General features: G+C 43.0%; 1 protein-coding gene across 1 annotated transcript in view; it reads left to right on the forward strand.

Moving 5' to 3' along the window:
• The window catches only part of GTPBP1 (GTP binding protein 1), a 1,054,512-nt gene that overhangs the window by 706,047 nt on the left and 321,811 nt on the right, over nt 1-26,654 (forward strand). Inside the window, exon 8 of the mRNA XM_044074296.1 lies at nt 10,939-11,121. Coding sequence (XP_043930231.1) covers nt 10,939-11,121 — 183 coding nt within the window. The remainder of the gene's footprint in view (nt 1-10,938; nt 11,122-26,654) is intronic.

Raw genomic sequence — 26,654 nt, forward strand, 5'->3', positions numbered from 1 at the left:
ACATTATCAATTCTCTGCATTGCCCTTTGGCTTATCTACTGCGCCCAGAGTATTTACGAAATGCCTGGCATCAGTAATTGCATATTGCAGACAACGAGGAATACAAATTTACCCATATCTGGACGACTGTCTGATCCAAGCGGACAGCAAGGACATTCTATTACAGCATCTGGCATTTGTAATAAAGCTGCTCAGTTGCCCTAGGGTGCACAGTAAACAAAAAGAAGTCAAAGCTAATACCCTCGCAACAAATAATATTCCTGGGTGCCAGCTTAAATAAAACGGCCCAGATGGCTTTTCTCACGCCAGGCAAACAACAATTGACTCAATACTTCAAAAAGATGGCAACTTTTACCCAGCTCACTGCAAGGAAAATCCTGCAGGCATTGGGGGATCATGGCATCCTGCATTCAACTACTCCTATATGCAAAGCTGCATATGAGGAAATTACAATGGTACCTGAAAAGTGTATGGTCTCAACACAGGCACAGCCTCGAATCAAGTATACCTCTCATTCCATGCCTTCAAAAAGAGTTCCTATGGTGGGCTCAAGCATGTCAAATAAACAAGGGTCTTCCTTTCGTCTTACCCCCAGCAAACCAAACTATGACAACAGATTCTTCAGACTATGCCTGGGGAGCACACATGGCAGGACAGTGCATACAGGGCAAATGGTCTGCAAAACAAATGCATCTTCACATCAACCAAAAAAAGATGCTAGCTGTGCAAAATGCACTGACAGCCTTCAAGGACCTCTTGCATCTAGGACAACTTCTAAGGACAGACAACACCACAGTGATGTGGTACATAAACAAACAAGGAGGAACACACTCCTACCCTTTATGCAGACAGGCAATGACCTTGTGGAACACAGCATTGACTTACCAAGTACAACTGCAAGCACAATTCTTGCCAGGAAAGGGAAACATATTGGCAGACGAATTAAGCAGAAATATGGCAGATCTTCACGAGTGGAGACTACACCCACAAGTATTTTCAATGATAACTCAAAGGTGGGGATGTCCAGATATAGATCTATTTGCCTCCCCCAACAATTGCCAACTACAGAAATTTTGCACAAGGACTTATCACTCCCTAGCCTGGAAAGTGGACGCCCTATCATTCAGTTGGACAGCATTGACAGTCTATGCCTTCCCACCACTACCTCCATTGACCGAGGTATTATTGAAAGTCCGATCAGAGAGACCACAAATGATCCTCATTGCTCCGGACTGGCCACGCCAGCACTGGTACCCATTACTAAGGAACTTGACTCACAGTCCTCCATGGATCTTGCCTCAATTCCCACTACTGCTGACTCAGAAAAACTCAGCCAGCTCAGAACTTTAAATTTAGCTGCATGGAGAATACCTTGAATTATCAATCAACACTTCTCTCAAAGGACGTCCAGAATGTCATTTTGGAGGCCAGAAGGCCCAGCACCAGAAAAACTTACTCAGACAAATGGAAAAGATTTTGTGCATGGAACCAGGCTAAAGACCAAAATCCTTGGATACCTAACATTCCTCAAATACTGCAATACTTAACTGAGATGCTACACCAAGGCCTTTCATTCTCATCCATTAAGATCCATGCTTCAGCCATTTCAGCTCAATATAATACGGATCCTCCAATTTTCTCACACCCTTTACTACGGCAGTTTCTCAGAGGGGCTAAGAGTATAAGACCCCCCAGAAAGCCCCCAACGCCAGCTTGGGACCTGAACTTCATTTTAGAAAAATTAACACTGCCTCCTTTCGAACCAGCATTCTCAGCAGAACTACAATACTTGTCTTGGAAAACAGCTTTGTTGCTGGCTATTACCTCAGCACGCAGGGTCTCAGAACTGCAGGCACTTATGGCAGTGGAACCTTTCATCATTTTCCATCAGGATAGGGTCTCTTTACGAACTAACCCTACCTTTATGCCAAAAGTAGTATCCAGTGTGGCTTTGAATCAGACCATTCATTTACCCACCTTTTATCCAAACCCCCAGAATAAAGGCGAAAGACTCCTTCACTCTTTGGACATTCACAGACAGCTACGTTACTATTTAGATAAGACAATGACCTTCAGAAAAACTGACCAACTCTTTGTATCCTATGCTGCAGGTTCACAAGGAAAGGCTATTTCAAAACAGTCCATCTCCAAATGGATAGCACATTGTAGTCGCTTTTGCTACTCGCACCATGGGAAAGCAGTGCCTGTTAATATTAGGTCCCATTCTACCAGGGCTACAGCAACCTCAGCAGCCTTTCTCAGGGGGGTTCCAACCAAGGACATTCTGGAGGCAGCTACTTGGAGTTCAGTGCACACCTTTACCAAGCGCTACCACCTTCCTTTATACTCAAAAACCAGAGCTGGTTTTGCCACTGCAGTACTGCAGGGCATCCTAGCTTTGCCTAACCCAGTTTAGTACCAGCCACCCATCCATAGCTTTGGGATTCAACCAAAGTGTGATGACTGCAGCAGTATAACACGATGAACATAGCACAGTTTTGTACCTACCATAAATGTAGATGTTAGAGTGTATATACTGCTGCAGTCCAGGTTACCCTCCCACCATCCCCTCTACATACCAGGGTGTTAGTTATAGCTCCATGTTCATCAATCAACTGAATGCATGTCTATATGGTGTATTTGCTAATAGTTAGTACTATTGTTTATCTACCAAGGTATTTTTGCATAGCTTTTGTTTTGCCTTCCTAGTTGGGGGCACCTGACATCTGGGGCAAGAAAAACTGAAGAAAATGGCGTCTGCTGCCTCTTTTATATACCCCTGTCGCGCTGACGTCAGGGAAGAAGCAACAACAACCGACGCCGGACCAAGGCTTTGGGATTCGGCCGACTGCGGGACCGCCTGACGACAGGATAACCCAAGTGTGATGACTGCAACAGTATATACACTCGAACATCTACATTTATGGTAGGTACAAAGCTGTACTTTACAAAGTGTCAAACCGCGGACAGAGTAGGTATGACTCCTCTACATCATTGGTACTAGTCATGCATGCATCCATATTACTCCACATTAGTGAATGAAGCATTGGAGGAGCTGTCATTCTCAAATTCAAATAGGAAGTTAAGTTATCAGGACTGTCTTTGGAGTCCAGACATGATTTGTAGGGGAGCTGCTGCAATTTTGTCTGCACTGATGTGACTAGGGATGCAGGTTTAGGTATGTTCCTGCGTAACTGAGATCATTGCCTCTTAGAGGAGCTCGGGCATTCTTTCTTGAACACCCCTCATATGGGTGAGATATTTCAACACCCTTCTTAATCTGGTGGATTACATTTTTAGAAGGAATTTGGCCTCCACAATTGTGGAATTTGAACTCCATTCAGCAACCACCCACATATAGGCCTAGCTACTTTGCAGACTAAGGAAAGCTGTTGGACATCCCTTTTGCTGCCTACTGCCTCTCCACCTCACCCATGGTACATGCTTTCCCCAGCTCAGAGGTCAAAGTCCTGTATGTAGTGTAGCGATTCCTATTTATTTTTCTTTGTAAGGGGGGTGAGAGATAGTTAATGAAATTTTCCTTTTTTTTTTTTTTTTTGCTTGGCTTTGAACATGTTATTTCATCTTAAGTGCTTGTAAAGATTGGTGTTTTTTGCCATCTGTTTTCACATTTGGTTTTGCAGTTTTTTCGACTTCACTTGACTACTTCCATGTGTGCTCTTTGGTCATTTCCTCTTTGGTACATCAGTATGATGCAGGCCTAGCACAAGTCCGGTACGGTTGTCACTGGGTATAGGCTGTTGTGCTGTATTGCATTTCTGGTGATGGGAGGATGACTAGGTCTCAGAAAAAAAAATGTACATTTTATTTTTGTTAGCATTTTTGAATTGTATTTTATAACAGTTATTGAACGATCACTTAAGACCAAGGCAAATCTACATTTATATAAAAGAAAACTATTTTAACATATTCCAAGCAGAAAACATACATCAGATGTATTCTTTTATATAATTACTCAATCTACCATTACATTTATCAATTTGTTCCTTCTCCAAAGCATTATTCTGTATGTATTGTTCGCACACTGTTTCATTTTTCTATGTAATTTGCTCCTACCCTTTTCTAAAGATCACACTTCAGTTTTTATCTTTGTTACAGTTTTCAGTACTTCAGATACAGTTGGTTTAGATTTGATTTCCATTTATTAGTAATTGATTTTTAGCAGCCACCAGAATTAAACTTAAGGCCTTACTTATGCCTAGACAGTTCAGATCCTGTATCCCAGCTCAAAAAAAATGTCCTTTCCCATTTACTCACCCAGTACTTCTGACGCTGTACTCTGTAGGGCATTTTTAAAGTCTGCCAACTCATTACAATCCCAAAACATATGTTCTCAGTTCACCTCTTTTTTTTTTTTTTTTTTCTCCAACACACCTCTAACATATTTGCCACCTACATGAAGAAAAAATTTTTGGAGTCTGCTTGGATTATAAAAATACCTATGCAAACACTTCTAAGCAAAAATCCTAAATCTATATATATATATATATATATATATATATATATATATATATATATGTATATATATATATATATATATAAAATGTCCTCCCATTGTTTTTGTTTCCTTCTGAATCGCATCTTTTCTGTCTACCTCTGATTCTTACTTATCATACATTAATTTGTATGCCCTATTTACCCCTTTAACAGCAGCTTCTGTTCCAGGTTTAACTAAATTCTACCAGAGCAGATCTTTTACTTGGGATTTCCCTTATCCTGTTCTATTTGCCTCTACCCTTGTTAATCCCTGATAAGGATAGCAGCCTCAAGCCTGCAGTTCCAAATGTCCTCTTGGCATCTCTCTGTTTTTGTTATTTTCCCTCTATAGTTAATTTGCTCAAAGTATTGGTTCCTTTGCCAGTTTTCTCCAGTAAATTTCAGACACCTCTTGTCTGTTCTCTGTGCCTTAGTCATGCCTGTTAGCAAAATATTTCTCTGTTCTCATGTTACCTTAGTTTTTAAAATACTTTCTGGTATGTTACGAATGTAATATTCTATACGACTGTTACCCTTAAGGAACTGCATCCAAAATCTCATTCTTTCTGTATTTCTTGAATCCCCCCCCCCCCCTGCTTCATCATTCCTTTAACATGTTTTGGACCATCTGGTCCTTAACTTACCCATTTTTTTGTTGTTACAAATCTGTATTGATTTTCGACTGTTTGTTTGCTGTCTGTATCTGGTATTATGTTTTAATTTCTACTTTAAAGGATTACTTGCCTCCTAACTGTTTGCATCCCCAGGTTGCCTGAAATTCATAGGTCATGTGCACCTTGCCAGTTAAATGTGTAAATGGGTATGATCACGAGAAAACTTAGATGTTCTTTGTGTTTCACTGTTGCAGTCATCACATTTGGGTTATCTGCTTACAGTAGCCCTCAATCGGCCTGATTATCAAAGTCTTGGGTCCTGCGTCAGTTGCTGTCTCATCTTCCATGACGTCAGGTAGTCAGGGGTATAAAGCATGCAGCCGACGCCATTACATCAGTCTTGCCGTGCAGTGCCAGAAGCAGTTCAAGTGCCGGTCGGCCAACTCCTGAAATTTTCTTTTCCGAGTTTCAGATCTGAAGTCTTAAACTAAGCTAAGTACCCTGTTGGGGAACCTTTTTCTTGCTTTAAACCGATGTCAATAAAAGTTAACAATTGTATTTCTTGTGGAAAGCAAATACCTCAAAGATTTTCATTCGTACTGCATTCCTTGCCTAGACCCAGACCACGACGTACCTCCCTGTCGGTTTTGTGCCTTATTCAAACCTCATACTCTTGGTCGTCTGTTTATTTTCGCATCTAAATATTTTGGTACTCTGTTCAGTTATCCAGAAATGGCTTCAGTAAGCCACCCGACTACCGACATTCTGAAAAACGCAAAGATAGACGGAGACAAACCTCATAGGTCCAAAGCTGCTGACAACACTTCTGAGCTAGGAGCTAGGCGCTTTCGCAGCCCTTGATGCCCGCTACTTCAGATTCGCAGGCCACAACAGAGACCCATTCAGAGTCAGATATGCCACGAGATGCTTGTTCGACTGTGGAACCTGTGGATGTCTCTACCTTGGATGGGTCCGGAGCTGCTGTGCAGGCACCGGCTTCTGAGTGTGTATTCAGGCCTACTGACTTGCATATTAAACCAACTCCATCTTCTTCAAGGCCTAAAACTCTATCCATTCTCAGAAAACCAACGCCCAGACCGCATGGTCAGGCCCCCATGCCTAAAAAACAAATGAGGAGTGGCTGAAGACCTCATTACTCTAATCGGGGGAAGCCACCCTTCTCCCTGTAAGGGACCAAGAATAACTTTCCTTCTGATTCTTCTGATCAGGATTCTGAAATTTCTGTTTTTCTGATGACCAAGATTTGCCCTCATCTACCTGTGAGGAATATGATCCAGAGGACTCCATTCTCTCGGCTTCCCCTCCGGAGGATTTCTCTTGGTGAAACCTTGCATACTCTTAGGGAGCATTTACGCTGGGAAAACCAGGATTACTTTGACTCCAAAAAGAGGCTTAGGGAATTCTTACTCCTGCCTCAAAACAGGCCTTTAGCTATCCCTCCTGTACTGGACATTGTAGATGCCTTCTCTGAATCTAGCTTGGCCCCTGACACTTTACCTCCTGCTTCCAGAAAACCTGATGGGTATTACAGGGTACCTGACTCTCACAAGTTCCTCTTTAAAAATCCTTCTGCGAATCCTGAGACCATTTCACAGGGACCCAAAGGCATTAAGGCTACTACTGCCAAAAATCCTACCCCCTTTGATAGAGATTCCAGGGCGGTGGATAGATGGGGTAAGAAGGTATACACTTCTGCAACATTAGCCATTAGGGCCTTAAACTGCCAGTTTCATATGTTGAAGTATTGGCAGCATATTATTGGATTGCTTAAACAGAAAATGATGATTCCTAACTGCGCTGAAAATAAAGAATTACAGGATTTAATGCATTTTGCTGAACAAGTGGGAAAGCATGTGGTTTTGATTCATTAGAGGCATCTTGCAGGGTTGCTGTCACTGGGTTTGTACTTAGAAGGCATGTTTGTAAGGAGCAATCTTTGCCAGATCATGTTAAAGCTAAACTACTAGATGCTCCCTTAAACCAAGACCACCTGTTTGGCAACAAAGCAGAAGTAGTCCTTAAAAAGATGGAGGAAAAAGCTAAATCTGTGCAAACTGTTAGATTTCCTGCAAGTACAGCCTTCCAGATTTAGTAGGCATCGGCCCTCTAAGAATTGTTCCTTTCCTTCCTCTTCCAGACCTTCTCAGTCCAAACCCAGAACCAGCAGAACACCCAGGCTTCAGTCCCAGGGTGCTCACAGGACTAAGCAGTGGGGGCTCCCACTTCCAAAGCAGGGAGTAGTAAGACTTCCCCTATGGTAAACTGTCTGACTTGACTTTAAACCTTCCAAGCCCTGCTCAACTGACTGTTCCTTTAGGGGGAAAGATCGTCCTGCATGCAAAAAATTGGGAACTCATTACCCAGGACAAATGGGTTGTAAATATAGTTTCCCAAGGATACAGATTCCACTTCCACTCCTTGCCAACCCCAAACGGTTGGCCAAACCTACCCCTAAATCAGTGGGCAGAGGCTCAAAAGCAGGTTCTCTCTTTTTTTTTTTTTTAAGCATCAGGGCTATTCAACCTGTCCCACAAGAAGAATGAGGGCAAGGATTTTACTCAAGACTTTTCCTGGTACCCAGGAAAGACAACTGGCGTCCTATCCTGGACCTGTCTATCCTAAACTCATTTTTGCTAATCCCAAAATTCAAGATGCTTAACTTCATCAGCTGCCTCCCATGCTAGGCAAAAATGCCTGGTTGGCAACACTGGATTTAAAGGAAGCCTACCTGCACATCCCAATAAGGGAATATTGCAGAAGATGCATTAGCTTCAGAGCAGGCTACATGCACTATCCGTTCTCTGCACTGCCCTTTGGCTTATCTACTGCGCCCAGGGTATTCACAAAATGCCTAGCTCCAGTCATTGCATTTTGCAGGCAAAGAAGTATTCAAATATACCCATACATGGACGATAGTATGTCTTGGCTTTCTGCCTGAATTAGACAATTACATAATCTGGCATTTATAAAGAAATTGCCAACTTCTCTGGGGTACACCAAAATGAAAAGAAATCAAATCTTGTACCCTGCCAACAAATTGTATTCCTGGGATCAAGCTTGAATAAAACTTCCCAGATGGCCAATCTCACGCCAGAGAAACAAGTTCATTTGACAGCCTACTTCAATCTACTGGCCACAGACCCAGATATCTGCAAGGAAAATACTGCAAGCACTGGGGTTCATGGCCTCTTGCATTCTACTAATTCCATATGCAAGACTGCATATGAGGAAACTACAGTGATGTCTAAAAAGCCTATGGTGTCAACATTCTCAAGATCTAGAATCAATGAGTCCCATCATACCTTGTCTAAAGATAGTTCCTTTGGTGGGCAGAGGCCTGCCACCAAAACAAGGGATTGCCATTCACTCTACCTCCTGCCACCCAAACCCTAACAGACGCATCAGACTTTGCACGGGGGGGCTCACTTGGCAGGGCAGTGCATTCAGGGCAAATGGAACCCAAGTCAAATGCACCTGCATATCGATCAAAAAGAAATGTTAGCTGTACAGAATGCTCTGACAGCCTTCAAGGACAATTATTGGTAAAGACAGACAACACCACTGTTATGTAGTACATAAACAAGCAGGGGGGGGAACCCACTCGTACCCTCTCTGCAGACTAGCCATGGCTCTGTGGAACACAGCCTTGAGCTACCAAGTGCACCTACAGGCTCAATTCCTGCCAGGAAAGATAAATACTCTGGCAGACCTAAGCAGAAATCTCATGGACCCACAAGAGTGGAAACTGGAACCAAATATATTCAACATGTTGAGAAACAAATGGGGGAGCCCAGAGATAGACATGTTTGCCTCCCCTCAGAACTACTAATTGGACAAATTCTGCACAAGGACTCCCCACAAACAGGCTTGGAAAGTGGTAGCCCTGTCCTTCACCTGGAAAAAACAGTTTATGCCTTTCCCCCACTGCCTCTCCTCTCGAAAGTGCTACTGAAGATCAAACAGGACAGACCAAGGACAATTCTGATTGCACCAGACTGGCCACGCCAACACTGGTACCCCCTCTTGCACAGTGTAACTGCTGGCACCTGCCTCAGACCCCTGCCCTGCTGTCCCAGCAGGAGGACCAGATTCTGCACCCACCGCTTCAAACCCTGAACCTTGCAGCCTGGCTAATTACCTGACCTCACTGTTACCATCCCTCAGTAAGCAATTGATGGATGTCATTCTGGAGGCAAGGAGGCCTAGTACTAGAAAATCCTATGCTGAAAAATGGAAAAGATTCTGTTCCTGGAGCCAAACTCGGGATGGCACAGCACTACCCAATTTACCCCATATTCTTCAATACTCAACTAAGATGCTTCACAAGGGCCTTTCTTTTTCTTCCATCAAAATTCATACCTCGGCCATTTCAGCACATTACAACATACAACCACTCCTCTTTTCTCATCCACTGCTGAAGCAATTCCTCAGAGGGGCCAAAAACTTAAGACCACCTAGGAGTGCCCCTACTACTCCAGCCCGGGACCTTAACTTTGTATTGGAAAAGCTCACTCTTCCTCCCTTTGAGCCAGCTGCAAATGCAGAGTTGAAATTCCTTTCTTGGAAAACAGCCTTCCTTCTAGCCATCACCTCAGCAAGAACGGTGTCTGAATTACAGGCCCTCATGGCAGTGGAGCCTTTCATCATCTTTCATGCAGACAGGGTGTCCCGTGGGACCAATCCCTCTTTTATGCCCAAGGTGGTATCCAGTGTGGCCCTTAATCAGTCAATTCATTTGCCAGCCTTCTTTTGTAATCCACAGAATAAAGGGGAACGAATACTGCACTCCTTGGATGTGCACAGACAACTTAGATTTTACTTGGACAGGACTAAGCCTCTCGGGAAATCTGAACAGCTGCTGGTGGCATTTGCTGCAGGGGCAGAGGGGAAGATCATTTCAAAGCAAACCATTTCTAAGCGGATAGGCCATTGCATTCATTTCTGTTATAAGCACCATGGAAAACCTACCCCATAGGGGATAAGACCACATTCAACCAGGGCTGCATCTACCTCAACAGCCTTCCTCAGAGGTGTCCCTACCAGGGACATCCTAGAAGCTGCTACCTGGAGTTCTGTACATACCTTCACGAAGCATTACCACTTGCCAATTTTTTCTAAATCCAGAGCTGGCTTTGCCACTGCAGTCTTGCAGGGCCTTTTAGCTGGTCCAAATGCTATCTAATTGCCTCCTCCCATCCTTAGCTTTGGGAATCTATCCAAATGCGATGACTGCAACAGTGAAACATGAAGAACATAGTACAGTTGTGTACACTTAACATAAATGTAGATGTTGGAGTGTATTCACTGTTGCAGTCCTGGTTACACTCCCTCCAGCCCCCCGACGTCTATTGACTTATATCTCTATTGTTTACTATGCTTAAAGCTTTTTGGTGTATTTGCATTTTTGTTGGAGGTGTAACCTTGTATATAATTGCTTCCCAGTATGGGGGCACCTGACATCTGGGGCAAGAAAAACTGATGTAATGGCATCGGCTGCATGCTTTATACCCCTGACTACCTGACGTCATGGAAGATGAGACACTAACCGACGCAGGACCCAAGACTTTGATAATCAGGCTGACTGAGGGCTACTGTGAGCAGGTAAGCCAAATGTGATTACTGCAACAGTGAATACACTCTAACATCTACATTTATGGTAAGTGTATACAACTGTACTTTATGAGCCCTGTGCATTGGCAGTTTTAAGAGGGGAAGTGTATGTGCGATGAAAGTAACTGAAACCTTATCTGTAACTTATTTAAACGTATCCATGGAATATTGACAGTCCTATTTTTGTTCTGTGTAGGGTGTTGGGACAGTGGTATCTGGGACAACACTGCGGGGTCTCATCAGGCTTAATGACATGTTACTACTTGGTCCAGATCCTTTGGGTAACTTCATGCCTCTTGCAGTGAAATCCATTCACAGGAAACGCATGCCAGTTAAGGAAGTACGTGGTGGCCAGACTGCTTCCTTTGCACTAAAGAAGGTAGGTATTTCAGTTAAAATTGATAATGCTGTGACATTATTGGTGACTGCATGTTTTTTGTTAGTTTTTTTGCAACCCATTTAATCTTTTTAAAGGCTCCACAAGTGTAGGGTGGGGGCTAATGTCACAGCAAAGATTGGGCACAGGGCAGTGTAGCTTACCTTAATCAGGATGCCGTCCTTCAACAGTACAGTCACTGACATAACTGGCATATGACAGGCACACCTTGTGGACAGTTTAGAGAATGCCTGTTATCTGATGTTGTTAATCTTCATCCCATCCATCAATGATGGGAATCTGTCCCGTCCTGGGATCCAAGCCGGCCTTGTATCAAGCTCTCGGCAGCCAAAAGCTCTCTAGCTAAGCTTTTACCCATAGTACCCTTCTCCCTGTTACCTCGGATCTCATTTCCCACGTTTCCGTAAAGCTGCGTTCAAACCAGCTCTCAAGCGAAGTTCAACTTTTTTGACTTTTTGACCATTTGTATTTTAGTGTGTATTCTCTTTCTCTCTACTTTATGCATTTTCTTACTTTTCGTGATCTATCGCTAACCCTTTTATCCTTTTACCTTTTGGTAGTCTTGGTACCATTGGTGGTACGGCCTTTTTCTCTGCCCTTTGGGGTATTTCTTAAATACCATTGCTGGTATTTCTTCCTTATCTTTACTTATATAAAAAAAATCCCTTTTCTCTTACAACCTGTGATTGTCTGGGTGTTTTATGTCTGAGAAGAAAGTTACGTCTGAGTTTAAGCAGTGTCATACTTATGGTAGGAAAATGCCTAACAGTAACTTGCATAACAATTGTGTATATTGGTTGGGGGTGCCCCATCTCTCGGTGCAGCCCCCATGTTCTGTTTGTAAAGGTTTCAGTAAGGGCATGTTAAATGAACGTAAAAATAAGTTGATTCTGAAGGTCCACCTAAAGACGCCCTTTTCAGAGGCTCTGTCTGCGACGGAGGGCTCCCCACTTCCAGAAAATACAGGAAAAGTCCCCACTATAAATCCTCTTCACCCTCCGGTGATCTGGGCAAGCCTGCCAAGTCAAAAATACCAATGATGTCTCCAGAACCTAGGTCTATCGCTACTGCACCAACCTTGGTTCCGTCAGCTGCTATATCACCTTCAGCGTTTATTTCGGGACCAACATGGTCCACTGCGCCAACATTCAATGCTCCAGAAACTACATCTTCTTCGGCACAGAGTGCCCCTTCAGCTCTGAGCATACCTTCGGTACCTATAACTTTAACTGCACTAGTGACTGAGCCATCCTTGTCTTTCCCGGTACCAAGTGCCCTTTTGGCACCGAGCCTGTCTACATTACCTGTTATCTCTGTACTAGCCCCACTGTTCCCAGTCTCCAAACTAGAGAACAGCGGTGCCTTTGGACACCAGTGCACAGACCCGATACTCCCAGTCAGTGGACCTCTTTCTAGGACAAATTATATAGCCCCTTCTTAGAGCGACCAGACTCCCCATCGGGGGTATCCAATAGATCCACCGGGAACCTTTCAGAACTTGATGTGGTGCGCCTTCTGGATCAGTTGCTGACAGCTAGGGGGATTTCCACTCCTTCTTTGTCCTATCCACTTCCAGACCTGGAACTAACTCTCTCTCTCTCTCTCTCTCTCTGTCCAAGGACTCCATCATACTCTCCTCCTTTGACCTTACAAGTTTCAAAGTCTCTAGCTCCGACGTCTTTTTTGGAACTCTGTTTTGGTGCCAGTAGTGGTCCTCACTTTGGCCTCAGAACAGTCTCTTTGGTCTTCGGTATCTTTGGAACCAAACCTTCCTCAAGTTCAGGATTGGGCTGCGGGATCTTAGGCGCAGAGTATAGTTCCAAGTGCATCTACTATTCTGTCCATGGTGCCGGGCTTTGTTGGCACCGATCCTTCTTGAGGCTCCTTCCTTGGAGGTGGGTTCAGTGGAGTGGGGTGTGACCCTGGTTCCGAGGTTGTCCTCCTCTGTTCCAGGCTCCCATACCTCTTTGGGTGGACCTGCTTTCTGGGCGATGGAGAGGGTACTTGCTTCAGGAAGCTTTCCTCTGACGTCAGATCCCCAGAAACCCCTTCACCCTGAGCTGCAGCTGACACAAGCCACTGCCCTGGAACAACAGGCACGAAAGCTGCAGAAAACCCTGTTGCAGGGCACCCTTTCTTCAGAGTCCTCAGAAGCCCCCACTGAGGAGCCACAGTGGTAGAAGTCATGCAAGAGGAAGCACGTAGACTTCCCTGAGAAGTGTCTGACTGAGGATTCAGATTACGATGAAGGGGAAGGGTCCCCACGGTCACCTCCTGATGAGATGTTAGGAGACATCCTTGAAATGCTAAAACAGAGAGGTGACGAAGTCCACCAACCCTTCCTTCGAGGAATCTGTCTTCTGCAGGCTTTCCATGCCCAGCCATTTACCTCTTGCTTGACCCTGCCTGCAGACGAGTTAGTTCATCTTGTGGTGCAGCACGCTTGGAAGAATCCTGATTCTGTGGAGCCGATCCCTAGGAGACCAGACAAAATTTTATCCCCTCCCAAGGAGAGCCTACACTGGTCTAAGGGTTTACCAGTAGATGCTATGGTTGCGGTAGCCTCAAAAAAGGAACTCGCTGAAGAGTCACTGTTCACCTGCCCAGCAGTGTGTCCCGGGCAGTGGACAGATTTAATAAAGCAAGTGTTTGCTTCATCGACCTTTACTATATGGTCCTTTAACTATTTGGCACATTTTACAAGGCTTAAAAAGAGACTTAATCTCCAAACTCTCTGGAACTCTCTCAGGACAGGTGTCTGACGAGGTAAGTGACAAAGTAGCTTCACAGGTCGCAATCCTGGAATCCATCTTTAACTCATCCATGAGGTTAATATCACATGCAACCAAAAGGACAGCCAGAGCTCCGGGTTCTGGCATAGTGAGACAACATGCCTGGATGTGCCTTTGTGATTTTGCGGACCCTTTTAGGTTTTCCCTTACTTGGAACGCTCCAGTTGAAGCTTCTTCCCTGTTTGGCCTAAAGTGAAGGACACTCTAGCCAGCTGTGAAAAGGATGGCAAGACCCTGTCTGCCGGAGGTGTACGCTTCTCCAATCGGCAGTGCTACTTTTCCAGGAGCCAGAGGAGTTTAAAGTTGTAGCACAAATTCTCAGGGTCTTTTTGTGACACACATGGCGAGTATACCCCAGGGGCAGAGGGGGCAACTCTTCCGGAAGATGCCCCTACCTTGGCGAGGAGACCCGTGTAACCAGGGACCCAGGGATTCCTTCTCTGGACAGTCCTATCAGCACTTCTAAAGAGCGGCCTGATTGCATTCCATTGGAAGCAGTCTGGGGGCGTTTCTCTCTGCACCACGCTGCCTGGCAGTCTAGAACTTCTGACTGTTGGGTGCAGAAGATTATAACCAGAGGCTACACCATTCCCCTCAGTGTTTAACCAAAACCTCCTACAAGACTTCCCGACGTTCTACCCAGTCAACGTAAAGAAGCAACTATAGAAAGAAAGTTGTCAAGAGTCCTCCAAGCAGTCCCACCAGACCAATGCGGATCTGAATTCTATTCATGGTTCTTTTTGGTGCCAAAAAAGACAGGGGACTGGAGACCAATTTTGGGTCTCAGCAATTTAGACAAAGCTGTCAACCAAACAAAATTCCGAATGGTCACAGTTCAGTCCATTCTCCCATTCCTGGGGAAACTGGGATTGGATGTGCTCCCTGGATCTCCAGGCTGCGTATTACCACATCAAAATGGACAAATGCTCCCAGAGACTACTTCGCGTTTGGCTAGGAGCCAATCACTACCAGTTTTGCGCTCTGTTTGGACTCTCTACAGCCCCCCAGAGTGTTCAAGTGCATGGCAGTAGTCACAGTCCACTTGAGGCAGCAAGGATTCCAGGTGTTTCATATTTGGACGATGGCTCCTTATCGCCCCCACCAAGCATCAATTGGTAACAGCCTTGCAATACACACTTTCCCTGGTGAGACTATTGGGAATAACTATAAATTGGAAGAAATCCAACCTCACTCTGACACATTCCATAGAGTTCATAGGATCAGTTTTCGATATCCGCTCCTGCTTAGCATCTCTCCCTCATCACAGATTACAAAGATTGAGACTTCAGCTCCAGGTGATACTCTGCAAAAACAAAGCCTCAGCACGGGAAATCCTTCAACTCCTAGGATCCAATGCAGCTGCTATACCAGTAGTGCCTCTCGCAAAACTTCACATGAGAATACTTCAGTGGCTTCCGTTATCTCAGTGGTTCCCAAATCGTCACCCCCTCTGTTTTCAGGTGCTACTAACCAATTGTTGCAAACAGGACCCGCTTTGGTGGATGAGACAAGAGACAGAACTTTTGAGCACCTCTTCCATCTCTCTCAACCCAAGGCCACTGACTTATGGAATAGATTCTCTATTTGGTCTAAAAATAGAAAACTAGATCCATATTCAGTTCCAGTTACTGTAGTCCTTCACTATTTATCAAAATTTTTGAAAATGGAGCTGCAGCCTCTACCATACGAGTTCATCTAGCTGCTATTTCAAACTTTCATAATGGTTTTGGAAACACTCCCGTGATTACTCACCGGTTATGCAAAACCTTTCTAAAAGGAGTGTCTCACATCAGACCTCCAATCAAACAGCCTGTTGAACCATGGAACCTCACTTTAATCCTTCACTCATTGACTCAACCCCCCCTTTGAGCCTGCAGCGAAATGTGACATCAAGTTCTTATGGAAGTCTTTTTTTTTTTTTTTTTTTTCTGGTCACCATCACGTCAGCTAGACATATTTCAGAGCTCCACACTCAGTGCATTAATCTGCCCTATCTTATTTTTCACAAGGACAGAGTATCACTCCGGACAAGCCCTACCTTCCTTCCCAAAGTCATTTCGGATTTCTCCATTAATCAAATTATTGACCTTCCAGTATTTTTCCCAAATTTTACTAACAAAGGGGAATGCTGTCTGCATTCATTGGATGTACACAGACAATTGAGATTTTTATCTGGACAGGACTAAGACGATGTATAAATCGGACCAACTTTTCATTTCCTTTTCTGGCCCTAAAATGGGAAATTCTGTTTATAAAGTGACTTTATCTAAATGGCTTAGAGATTGCTTACTTCACATTTACCATAATGAGAAAAAGCCTATACCACAGACAATCAAAGCTCACTCTTACCAGGTCGTTGGCAACTTCTGCAGCCTTCCATTCTAGAGCCTCCATGGACGACATCTGTGCAGCAGCAACATGGGCTTCTCTTATGTTTTACTCCTTACAAACTGGGTCTGATTTCCAAGGGAAGACCGTCCTTTGGCTATGTGGTGCTTAAGAATATTCTTCCATGACAGCCACCCAAGGAACAAAAGGTAGCTGGGGACTCTATCCCATCAGTGATGAATGGGATGAAGATTAACAACATCAGATAAAGAAGTTTTGTCTTGTGTAACATTCCATCTGTGTTGTTGATCGTCTTCCATTCATTATGTCCTACCCTCCATCCCCCTCCAAAGGGTTCTAGGGGATACTTTGCGTCCAAGTGCTGTTAGGGCACTTGTGCAGAAACTGCCTCTGCTTTATTGATAAAGGGGAAACTCTATGTGAGGTAACAGGAAGAAGGGCACTATGGGTAAAAGCTTAGTTTCAGAGTTTGTGGCTAGCCCGAGCTTGATACAAGGCTGGCTCGGTTCAGTTAACGGAATTGATTCCCATCATTGATGAATGGATGAAGATCAACAACACAGCTGGAACTTTATGGTAAGACTTGATTTCTTTTTTTGTAGACCATCCGATTACATCTTTGGGAGGAAACCAGAGAATGAGCACTCCCCAAAACACAGACATGCTCCAGAAGAACATTTCATGATTCGTACAGAGACTGCCTGAATTTGGTGAACCAAGCACTAAGACAGCAACATTGTTGTGGCATTGATCTGCCCTGTAGCCTGTTCCCATCAGATAAATGTGGCTTGTAGTGAATCATTGAGAGAAGAATTGCAAATCAAGCTGTATGTTCTGGTCTTTGATTATGCTGGCAGTGGTTTGGGAGCCTGTGTTACTGATATGACAGAACAGTACTAATTTCAGAAAAGCTTAATAGGGTTAGAGTTCACCTTATCCCGCTGTAGCCACAAATGATTTTTCAGAGCTGCACAGAGAAAAAGGCATTTCTGCTGATGGTTATTTTCTATATGGGAATGCAATGCAAGGCAGTGCCACCCATTAACTATTCAAAATATTTTTTCTGTGCAGAGGAACATCTTCCCAACCAAGAATAATTATTATTTTTTTTCCTGTTCCATAGCATTTGTGCTATTAAAATCTTTCCAGATCAGTTGGATCTTTATTTTAGTACAATCCCTTGTGTATGGGGATTAGCCACTTGACTGGCAGAGCCTCTTGTTTTTCAGATGTGGGTTGTTTCCTTCCCAGTTCAGGTATGCATGCTTTCATCCCGGTGCCACCTTCAGATCTTTTTTGCAACAAATGTGTTCAAAGTATTCTGTTAAGATGTTTTAACGATAATCTTGTGACCCTTTGAAAGGTATAATTTTCATTTTCAAAAATATTTTTTTTGCAGTTCTGTTTTGTATTTTTTTTCTCCTGGTGAAAAATTGTTAGGATCCAAGATATAAAAGAACACAGTTACGTAAAATCACCAAATTTATTGCAAAGCTTTCGGGTTTCCCCTTCCTCAGTGCTATGATAAAAACATTTCAATTAAATAGTAGAAAACAATCATATGACGCAGCCAACCAATAAAAAACATTCCAGTTAACAAATACACTCAGTTAATGGAGCTTATGCTGCTTCGTAATTAAAACAGGCTTCAAACTTCCTGCACTATTAATCCCCGGGTAAACATCTGCTTGTAGTTTTATTATCTAGGAACACACTGTTTTCCAGCATGTTGTTAATATCACCCCCCCCCCCCCCCCCGTATGGCATTTACTACCCTAAATTTAACAAAATGCTGGAAAACAGAGTATTCCTGGATAATAAAACTACAAGCAGATGTTTACGCAGGGATTAATGGTGCAGTAAGTTTGAAGCCTGTTTTAATTAAGCAGCATAAGCTGCATTAACTGAGAGTGTATTTGTTAGTTGGAATGTTTTTTTATTGGTTGGCTGTGTCATACGATTATTTGTTTTCTACTATTTAATTGAAATGTGAAATGTTTTTATCCTAGCACCGCGGAAGGGAAAACCCGAAAGTTTTGCAATAAATTTGGTGATTTTACGTAACTGTGTTCTTTTATATCTTGGATTTTGGACTTTGGACTTTGGTTATTAAACTCAGTGTACCACAGTGTTTCTCTATTAGTTGGATGTTCTTTGTGTGTTTTCACTGTAGGCGATACTCAACAAATATATACACAGCCAACGTTTCTTTGTTTTTTTGTTTTATTTTACCTTGGAATGTCACTTGTAGTATCAACTCGTCTGACCAATGGGTGGCAGGTTTGTGGCTCTGAAACCTCACTGAGGAGCGCACTGTTGAAATGATAATCCATTACTAAACGTTATGGATGTACCAACAATCATTACTGCACCTGAGCTGAAGAAAAATATGATGCAGTTGGAGAAGAAGGCACAAAGAAGAAGGCACAAACATACAAGCGCTTCCAATGGCAACGCTTAAGTTTTGCAGCATATTTAGAACTGGGTATAGTCTCAAGAGGGCTACGTGTCCTGAAGATGCCTAGTTACAGGAACACGTATCCTGAGCTATTAATGAAATGGCAGCAATTGAATTTAAAAATTGGGGCGGACTATATGACCCTGATGAATGAATATTTCCTGGATTTAGAAGGTGAGCTTCTAAGCGAGATCAATAACTTAGAAGATAAAATCTCCTCTGGTACTTTATTTAACGTGGCTGCTGTTACCCATCAGCAAATGATTGAGAGACTATCAATCCTAGATAAAAATCTAGAGATGCAAAAAGATGAAAAATTGCAAGGGATGTAAATGATTACAAACTGGGGCAGATTTTTGTTTGGCCCAAGCCTAAACTTCATGCTAATAACATTATCCAAAGGAATACTAGTAAGTTGGGTCTACTGGATGCATTTGAAACTAATAATGCTCCTCCTCCCATCCCTGTGGCAACGAGTTGTAGTAAAAGTGATGGACAGATCGGCAGTGGGTTGTTTACTGCGAGAATTTCGAACGATGAGGGGTTATTGCAGAACACCAATTGGAACACTACTAGTATGCCAGCAGGAAGTGACATAGTATTACTCAAATCTGCGACTGAGAATGGAGGTGCCACATCTAATGTAGAGCAGAAAGACTGATCGGCAGCTTTTTTAAAACTGTTCAAGCCAGTGCAAATAAAGCTACCGGTCAAAATAAGTATGGAAGAGAAGCAAACAACGAGAGGGAGATAGACAGCATTTGGATACGCTGAAGAGGAAGAACGAGAGCCCACTTTTGAAGTACAAGATGGTACGTAAATAAATGCTGTAATATTTTCAATTTTTCTAGCTATATTTTGACTGATAGAGATAAAGCTGTTTTGAACAAAGGCTTACAATTCATACCCAGCTGCATGGGTAATATTGTTGATGCTATCACTGACCTGAAATTTTGTTTGGAATTTAAGCTTGAAATTATTATACAAAGATGATCAGTTTACTGCAAATAGTATATGTAAAAAAAGTAGTACTTTTATTCCTTATAATTGCCCTATTCTGTCTGCCTTTGAGTTGAATTAAGGGGCTTGTTTAATGGCAAGAATGGGTATAAATGCTACAACTTAAAGGAGAGTGAAGCTCTTGAAAAACTGGAGAAAGATAAAGACCTGATAATTAAGCAAGCTGTCAAGGGTGGGGCTATCATGCTGTGTGACAGAACACACTACGAGTTTAATGGAACAACTTCTGAATGATGAGAATACTTTTAAGGTAATGGATTTAAGTGAGAAACATGTTTACACTAGAAATACACTTATCTATGATCTGCAAATACAGGGTGACATATCTCTAGAAGAGTTCATGTACTTTACTGTTACATGCCCAATGTTGCCTGTTATGTACGGGTTGCCAAAAATACATAAATCTATGATAGACCCCCCCAATGAGACCAGTAGTCTCAGGAAAGGGTTGGATCACGGCGCCCTTATCAATATATATGCAAGAATTTTTGAGTAAGTATATGGATGAATGTAAAAGTGTAATAAAAGACTCGGGTGATTTTTTTGATGCAGTTTAATTGTATTAATAGCAATAAAAATGAGAGATTTTTTTTATGGCAACATTGGACATCAACTCGTTATTTACAGTTATACCAAATGATTATGGACTAGAAAGTATTTGTGATTTCTTGAATAGTAATACGAGTGTGATGGCAAGGAAAATAGCCACAGTTTGTGAAATAATAGATGTTGTTCTTACAAATAACATTTCTATTTTTAATGGTGGACCTTATTTGCAGATCTCTGGGGTGGCCATGGGTCCCATGGCCAATGTTTATGCAAACCTTGTATTGAATCAATGGGAGAGTAAATATGTTTACAAGGGAAATTAATTTTATGATCCTAACTTATTATTTTACAAAAGATTTGTAGACTATTGTTTCTTTTTATGGAAAGGTACTATAGAAAGTTTAATGAATTTTATTGAATATTTGGAAGAGACAACAGAATTTTTACGTTTTAAAATCAAAGTATCAGATACTAATATTGCATTTTTAGACATTAATCTGTCTATGGTCAATGGAGAATTACAAACATCTGTACACAGGAAATCAGTTCATGCTAACAGGTATATACATAGATACAGTATGCATGCCCCCATACGTTTAAAAGTATTGTGAAAAGCCAGTTTTGTAGAGTTAGGTTAAACACTGACGTGGTTGAATGTTTAAAACAAATGGAAGATATTAAACAAGAATTTTTTGATAGGGGCTATGAATTGGAAAGTATAAATGCTATAACAAGAAAGATCGGATACGACAGCTCCACTCTTTAGCGAAGGAAGGTAGACAATAAATAATATTAATACTGGAAATCGAAAACTGAGATATATTACAACTTTCTATCCCTTTAGATCTAGTATTGTGAGTATAATATGAAAGAACTGGAATATTTTATCAATGCCTAAGCTTAGAAACATTATAACTGAAAGGCCGTATTTTGCATATAAGAATGAAAGAAGTCTTAAGCAAAAATTGTGTTATAAAGATTTTAAGCCTAATGGTATTAATTTTGCCGCTAGAACTGCTAAGGCACAAGTCCATGTTACAACTGTAGTTGCTCTGAAGATGTGACATCGGATATTGAATTTATCCATCCAGTTACTAGATTTCCTTACAAGTTTGATTGTTATGCTAGTTGTAACACAACTTGCATAGTTTGTCTAGCCACCTGCACTAAATGCCCCTCCTTCTATGTTGGTAAAAGTAGTAGAAAACTAAGACTGTATTATAGAGCATAAATCAGAAATTAGAAGGAATGTATCTACTAACTTGCTGGCGAAACATATAAATAACAATGTTAATGATCACAACTTTAAATTTAGGGTAATAAAGGCCATACAGCGAAGTATGAGGGGGGGGTGATATTAACAACATGCTGGAAAACAGAGTATTCCTGGATAATAAAACTACAAGCAGATGTTTATCCAGGGATTAATAGTGCAGTAAGTTTGAAGCCTGTTTTAATTAAGAAGCAGCATAAGCTGCATTAACAGAGTGTATTATTTGATGTTCATCGTGTTTCACTGTTGCAGTCATTACACTTGGGCTATCCTGCTGGCAGGCTACCCGCAGTCGGCCTGAATTCCAAAGTCTTGGTCCGGCGTCAGATGCTGTAGCCTCTTCCCTGACGTCAGTGCGCCAGGGGTATATAAGATGCAGCCGACGCCACTTTCTCCAGTCTTTCTTGCTGCGCAGTGCCCGAAGCAAAAGCAGTTCGCAAGTGCCGGTCGGCTGACTCCTGAGATTTTCAAAATTGAATTTCAGAACCTAAGTCTTCAGTAAAGCTAAGTACCCCGTTGGGGAAACTTTTTCTTGCTCCAGACCGATGTCAGTAAAAGTTAACAATTGGATTTCTTGTGGGAAGCAAATACCTCATAAGGATTTTCACTCTTAATGTATTCCTTGCCTAGGCCCTGACCACGACGTTGCTAGTTGTCGGTTTTGTGCTAGATTCAACCAACGCACTATTAAGCGTCGGTTTGATTTTGCTTTACATTACTTTGGCCGAAGGTTTAACTACATAATGCCGTTGGAACAACCGATGACCGGAATTCATAAAAAACGCAAAGACAAAGAAAAGGACAGGCATCCGAGGCCCAAAACCGACTAAGCCTCTCCTAGGCCAGTCGCCGGTTCTCAGTGAGGCGCTTTTGCAGCCCCTGACACCCGCTACCTCAGAGCCACAGGCCACCTCTGTCTCCCTCGTGGAGACTACTAGGCCTCTGGAAACTCAAGGTATTGGGCCTATGGAAACTATTCCCTCAGATGGGTCCGGAGCCGCTGAGCAGGCATCGGCTTCTGAGCGTGTTTTCAGACCTACACAGCTTACTATAAAGTCCACTTCAGCAGCCAAGGCAAAGTCTAAAACACCATTAAAGACAAAGAAACAAGTACAGCATTCTCCTGGACAGTCATCCATGCCAAAGAAACAGATGCTTAAAATGGCCGAGGACCTAATTACTTTGATCAGGGGTTCCCATCCTCCTCCTGATAAAAGGCCTAGGCACGACACTGACTATGACTCCTCTGACCAGGTCTCTCTTTCCTCTGATTCCTCTTCAGAACAGGGATATTCTCTTCCTCCCTATGAGGACTCTGACGCTGAAGACTCTATCCCTTCAGCCCCTCCTCCTGAGGATTACTCTTTTGGGGAAACCTTGCACACCATGAGGGAGCATTTCCATTGGGAGAGCCAGGATTATTCAGAATCCAAGAAAAGGCTCGGAGACTTTCTTTCACTGCCTCAGCACAGGCCCCTTGCTAATCCCCCCTGTGCTAGATATTGTTGATGTTTTTTCTGAATCCAGTTTGTCTCCTGATTCTTTACCCCCTGCACCTGTCAAGCCAGATAGGTACTACAGGGTCCCAGACTCTCATAAATGTCTTTATAAAAACCCTGCTGCTGACCCGGAAACAATTTCCCAGGGTCCCAAAGGGGTCAAGGCTTCCACTGCAAAAAACCCTGTTCCCTCTGATAGGGATTCTAGAGCACTGGATAGATGGGGGAAAACAGTTTGCACTTCTGCTACTTTAGCTGTAAGGGCTTTAAATTGCTAGTGTCATTTGAAGGCATGCTTGGTTAAAAAAACAAAGTTTACCTGATCATGTTAAAGCAAAATTATTGGATGCTCCATTACAGCATGATACTTTTATTGTTAAGGCAGAAGAGGTGTTAAAGAAAATGGAGGATAAAGCAAAATCAATGCAGACAGTAAAGGATTTCTTACAGGGTCAGCCACCTAGATTTAGCAGGAACTGGCCTACAAAAAAATTGTTTCTTTCCATTGTCAGGCCACAAAGAGGCCGATACAGATGCCCAAGAGGCAGATCTTAGCCCCAAGGCTCATACAGACCTAAACAATGGGGTGCTTCAGCCCTCAAACGCAAAGACAAATCACAACCTTATAGGAAAAAGTCCCAATGACTTCCCTCTACAAATGCCAAGCACTTACCTTTTGGCAGCACCCTTAGGGGGGAAACTAGCACTTTTCTCACAAAATTGGCACATGATCACCCAGGACAAATGGGTACTGAATATTGTTTCTCAGGGTTACAGGTTCCACTTTCACACCCTACCAAGGCCACAAAGGTATGCCAGACCTGCCACAAAATCAATGGGCAGAGGCACAAAAACAAATTTCTGCTCTCATGGACATGAGAGCTATTCAAAAAGTACCACAGCAAGAACAGGGACAAGGACTTTACTCAAGACTTTTCTTGGTACCCAGAAAGGACAAAGCCTGGAGACCAATACTGGACCTGTCAATTCTAAATACATTCCTGGATGTTCCAAAATTCAAAATGTTGACACTGCAGCAACTTCTACCCATGCTGGGCAAGAAGGCTTGGCTAGTTACTTTGGACCTCAGAGGCATACCTGCATGTCCCAGTCAGACAGTCTTGCAGAAGATACCTCGGATTCATAGCTGGCTCAATGCATTACCAATTCTCTGCACTGCCCTTTGGCTTATCTACTGTGCCCAGGGTCTTAACAAAATGCCTGGCACCAGTAATTGCATTTTGCAGACAAAAAGGAATTCAACTATATCCCTACTTGGACGACTGCCTTATTCAAGCAGACAGCAAGGACATTCTACTAAAGCATCGGCGTTTGTCAAAACATTACTAATTTGCCTAGGGTACGCAGCAAACTAAAAGAAATCAAAACTAGTGCCCTCTCAAGAGATAATATTCCTGGGTGCAAGCTTAAATACAACTGCCCAGATGGCTTATCTCCCGCCAGACAAGCAAAGGCAACTGACTCATTACTTTCAAATGATGGCAACAAAGATCCAGCTATCTTAAGAAAAATTCTGCAGGCTTTGGGCTTCATGGCATCCTGCTAATTCTGTATGCAAGACTGCATATGAGGAAACTACTATGGTATCTAAAAAGTGTTTGGGCTCAACATTGCCACAGCCTAGAAACAATAATAACTCTCATTCCCTGCCTGCAACAGGAGTTTCGATGGTGGGCACTGGCCTGTCACCACAACAAGGGACAGCCTTTCACTTTACCCACAGCCAGGCAGACACTAACAGATGCATCGGATTATGCCTGGGGGGCACACATGGCAGGAAAATGTATTCAGGGCACATGGCCTGCGGACCAAATGCATCTTCACATCAATCAAAAAGAGTTGCTAGCTGTACAGAATGCCTTGAGAGCCTTCAAGGATCTAATACATCCAGGACAACTATTATTAAAGACAGACAATATTACAGTTATGTGGTACATAAACAAGCAAGGGGGTGCACATTCCTACCCCCTCTGCAGGCAAGCCATGACTGTGGAACACAGCACTGACCTATCAAGTACATCTGCAGGCGCAATTCCTGCCAGGAAAGAAAAATACTCTGGCAGACGAACTAAGCAGAAACCTCATGGACCCTCCACGAGTGGAAACTAAATCCACAGGTCTTCAGCATGATAACAAGGAAATGGGGATGCCCAGACATGGATCTTTTTGCCTCCCCTCACAGCTGCCAACTACAGAGATTCTGCACAAGGACTTATCACTCACAAGCATGGAAAGTGGATGCTCTATCATTCAGCTGGAAAACCCTAACAGTTTATGCCTTTCCACCTCTGCCTCTCCTTCCCAAGATGCTCCTAAAAGTCAGACAACAGAAGCCAAAAATGATCCAGATCCTGCACAGCCAACTCAGAACATTAAATCTGGCTGCATGGCAGGTAATATAGCCACTCAGAGTACACCTCTCTCTAAAGCTGTTATGGATGTCATTTTGGAAGCCAGGAGGGCCAGCACCAGGAAATCTTATGCAGAAAAATGGAAGAGATTCTGTGCTTGGAACCAGGCACAAGGACTTGAATCACTTGTTCCAAATATTCCTCAGATTTTACAATACCTAACTGAGACGCTGGACAAAGGCCTATCCTTCTCATCAATTAAGATCCATGCCTCTTCCATTTCAGCTCATTACAATACGGAACATCCTATTTTCTCTCATCCACTGCTGAGACAGTACCTCAGAGGGGCAAAAAACAGAAGACCCCCAAGGAGAGCACCGATACCTACATGGGACCTCAACTGTCTTAGAAAAACTCACACTGCCTCCTTTTGAGCCAGCCAATACAACTGATATAAAATTCTTATCATGGAAAACTGCTCTGCTCCTAGCAATAACTGCAAGAAGAGTCTCAGAATTACAGGCATTAATGGCAGTGGAACCTTTTATTATTTTTCATCTGGACAGGGTTTCTCCAAGGACAAATCCAACATTTATGCCAAAGGTAGTATCCAGTGCTGCTCTTAACCAAAACATTAATTTGCCAACATTTTTTTCCAAATCCCCAGAATAAACTGGAGAGACTTCTGCACTCTTTGGACATACACAGGCAGCTATGCTTCTACTTGGACAAAACAAAGGCTTTCAGAAAAACTGAGCAACTGTTTGTAGCGCATGCTGCAGGTTCACAAGGAAAAGCTATCATAAAGCAGACTGTTTCAAAATGGATAGGACACTGTATTCGTTTCTGCTATGCACAGCATGGCAAGTCAGTGCTTAAGAATATTAGGCCACATTCTACCAGGACAGCAGCCACTGCAGCAGCCTTTATCAGAGGAGTACCAACCAAGGAGATTTTAGAGGCTGCAACTTACCAAGCACTACCCAGTTACCGCTTTACTCTTAAATCCAGAGCAGGCTTTGCCACTGCAGTTCTGCAGGGCCTCATAGCCACTCCTAATCCTATTTAGACCCAGCCACCCCCTCTTTACTCTAAATCCAATGCAGGCTTTGCCACTGCAGTTCTGCAGGGCCTCATAGCCACTCCTAATCCTGTTTAGACCCAGCCACCCAACCTCAGCTTTGGGATTCAACCCAAGTGTAA

This window comes from Protopterus annectens, chromosome 1.part0, assembly GCF_019279795.1.
Source record: "Protopterus annectens isolate FY-2018-M chromosome 1.part0, PAN1.0, whole genome shotgun sequence".
NCBI classification, from domain to species: domain Eukaryota; kingdom Metazoa; phylum Chordata; order Ceratodontiformes; family Protopteridae; genus Protopterus; species Protopterus annectens.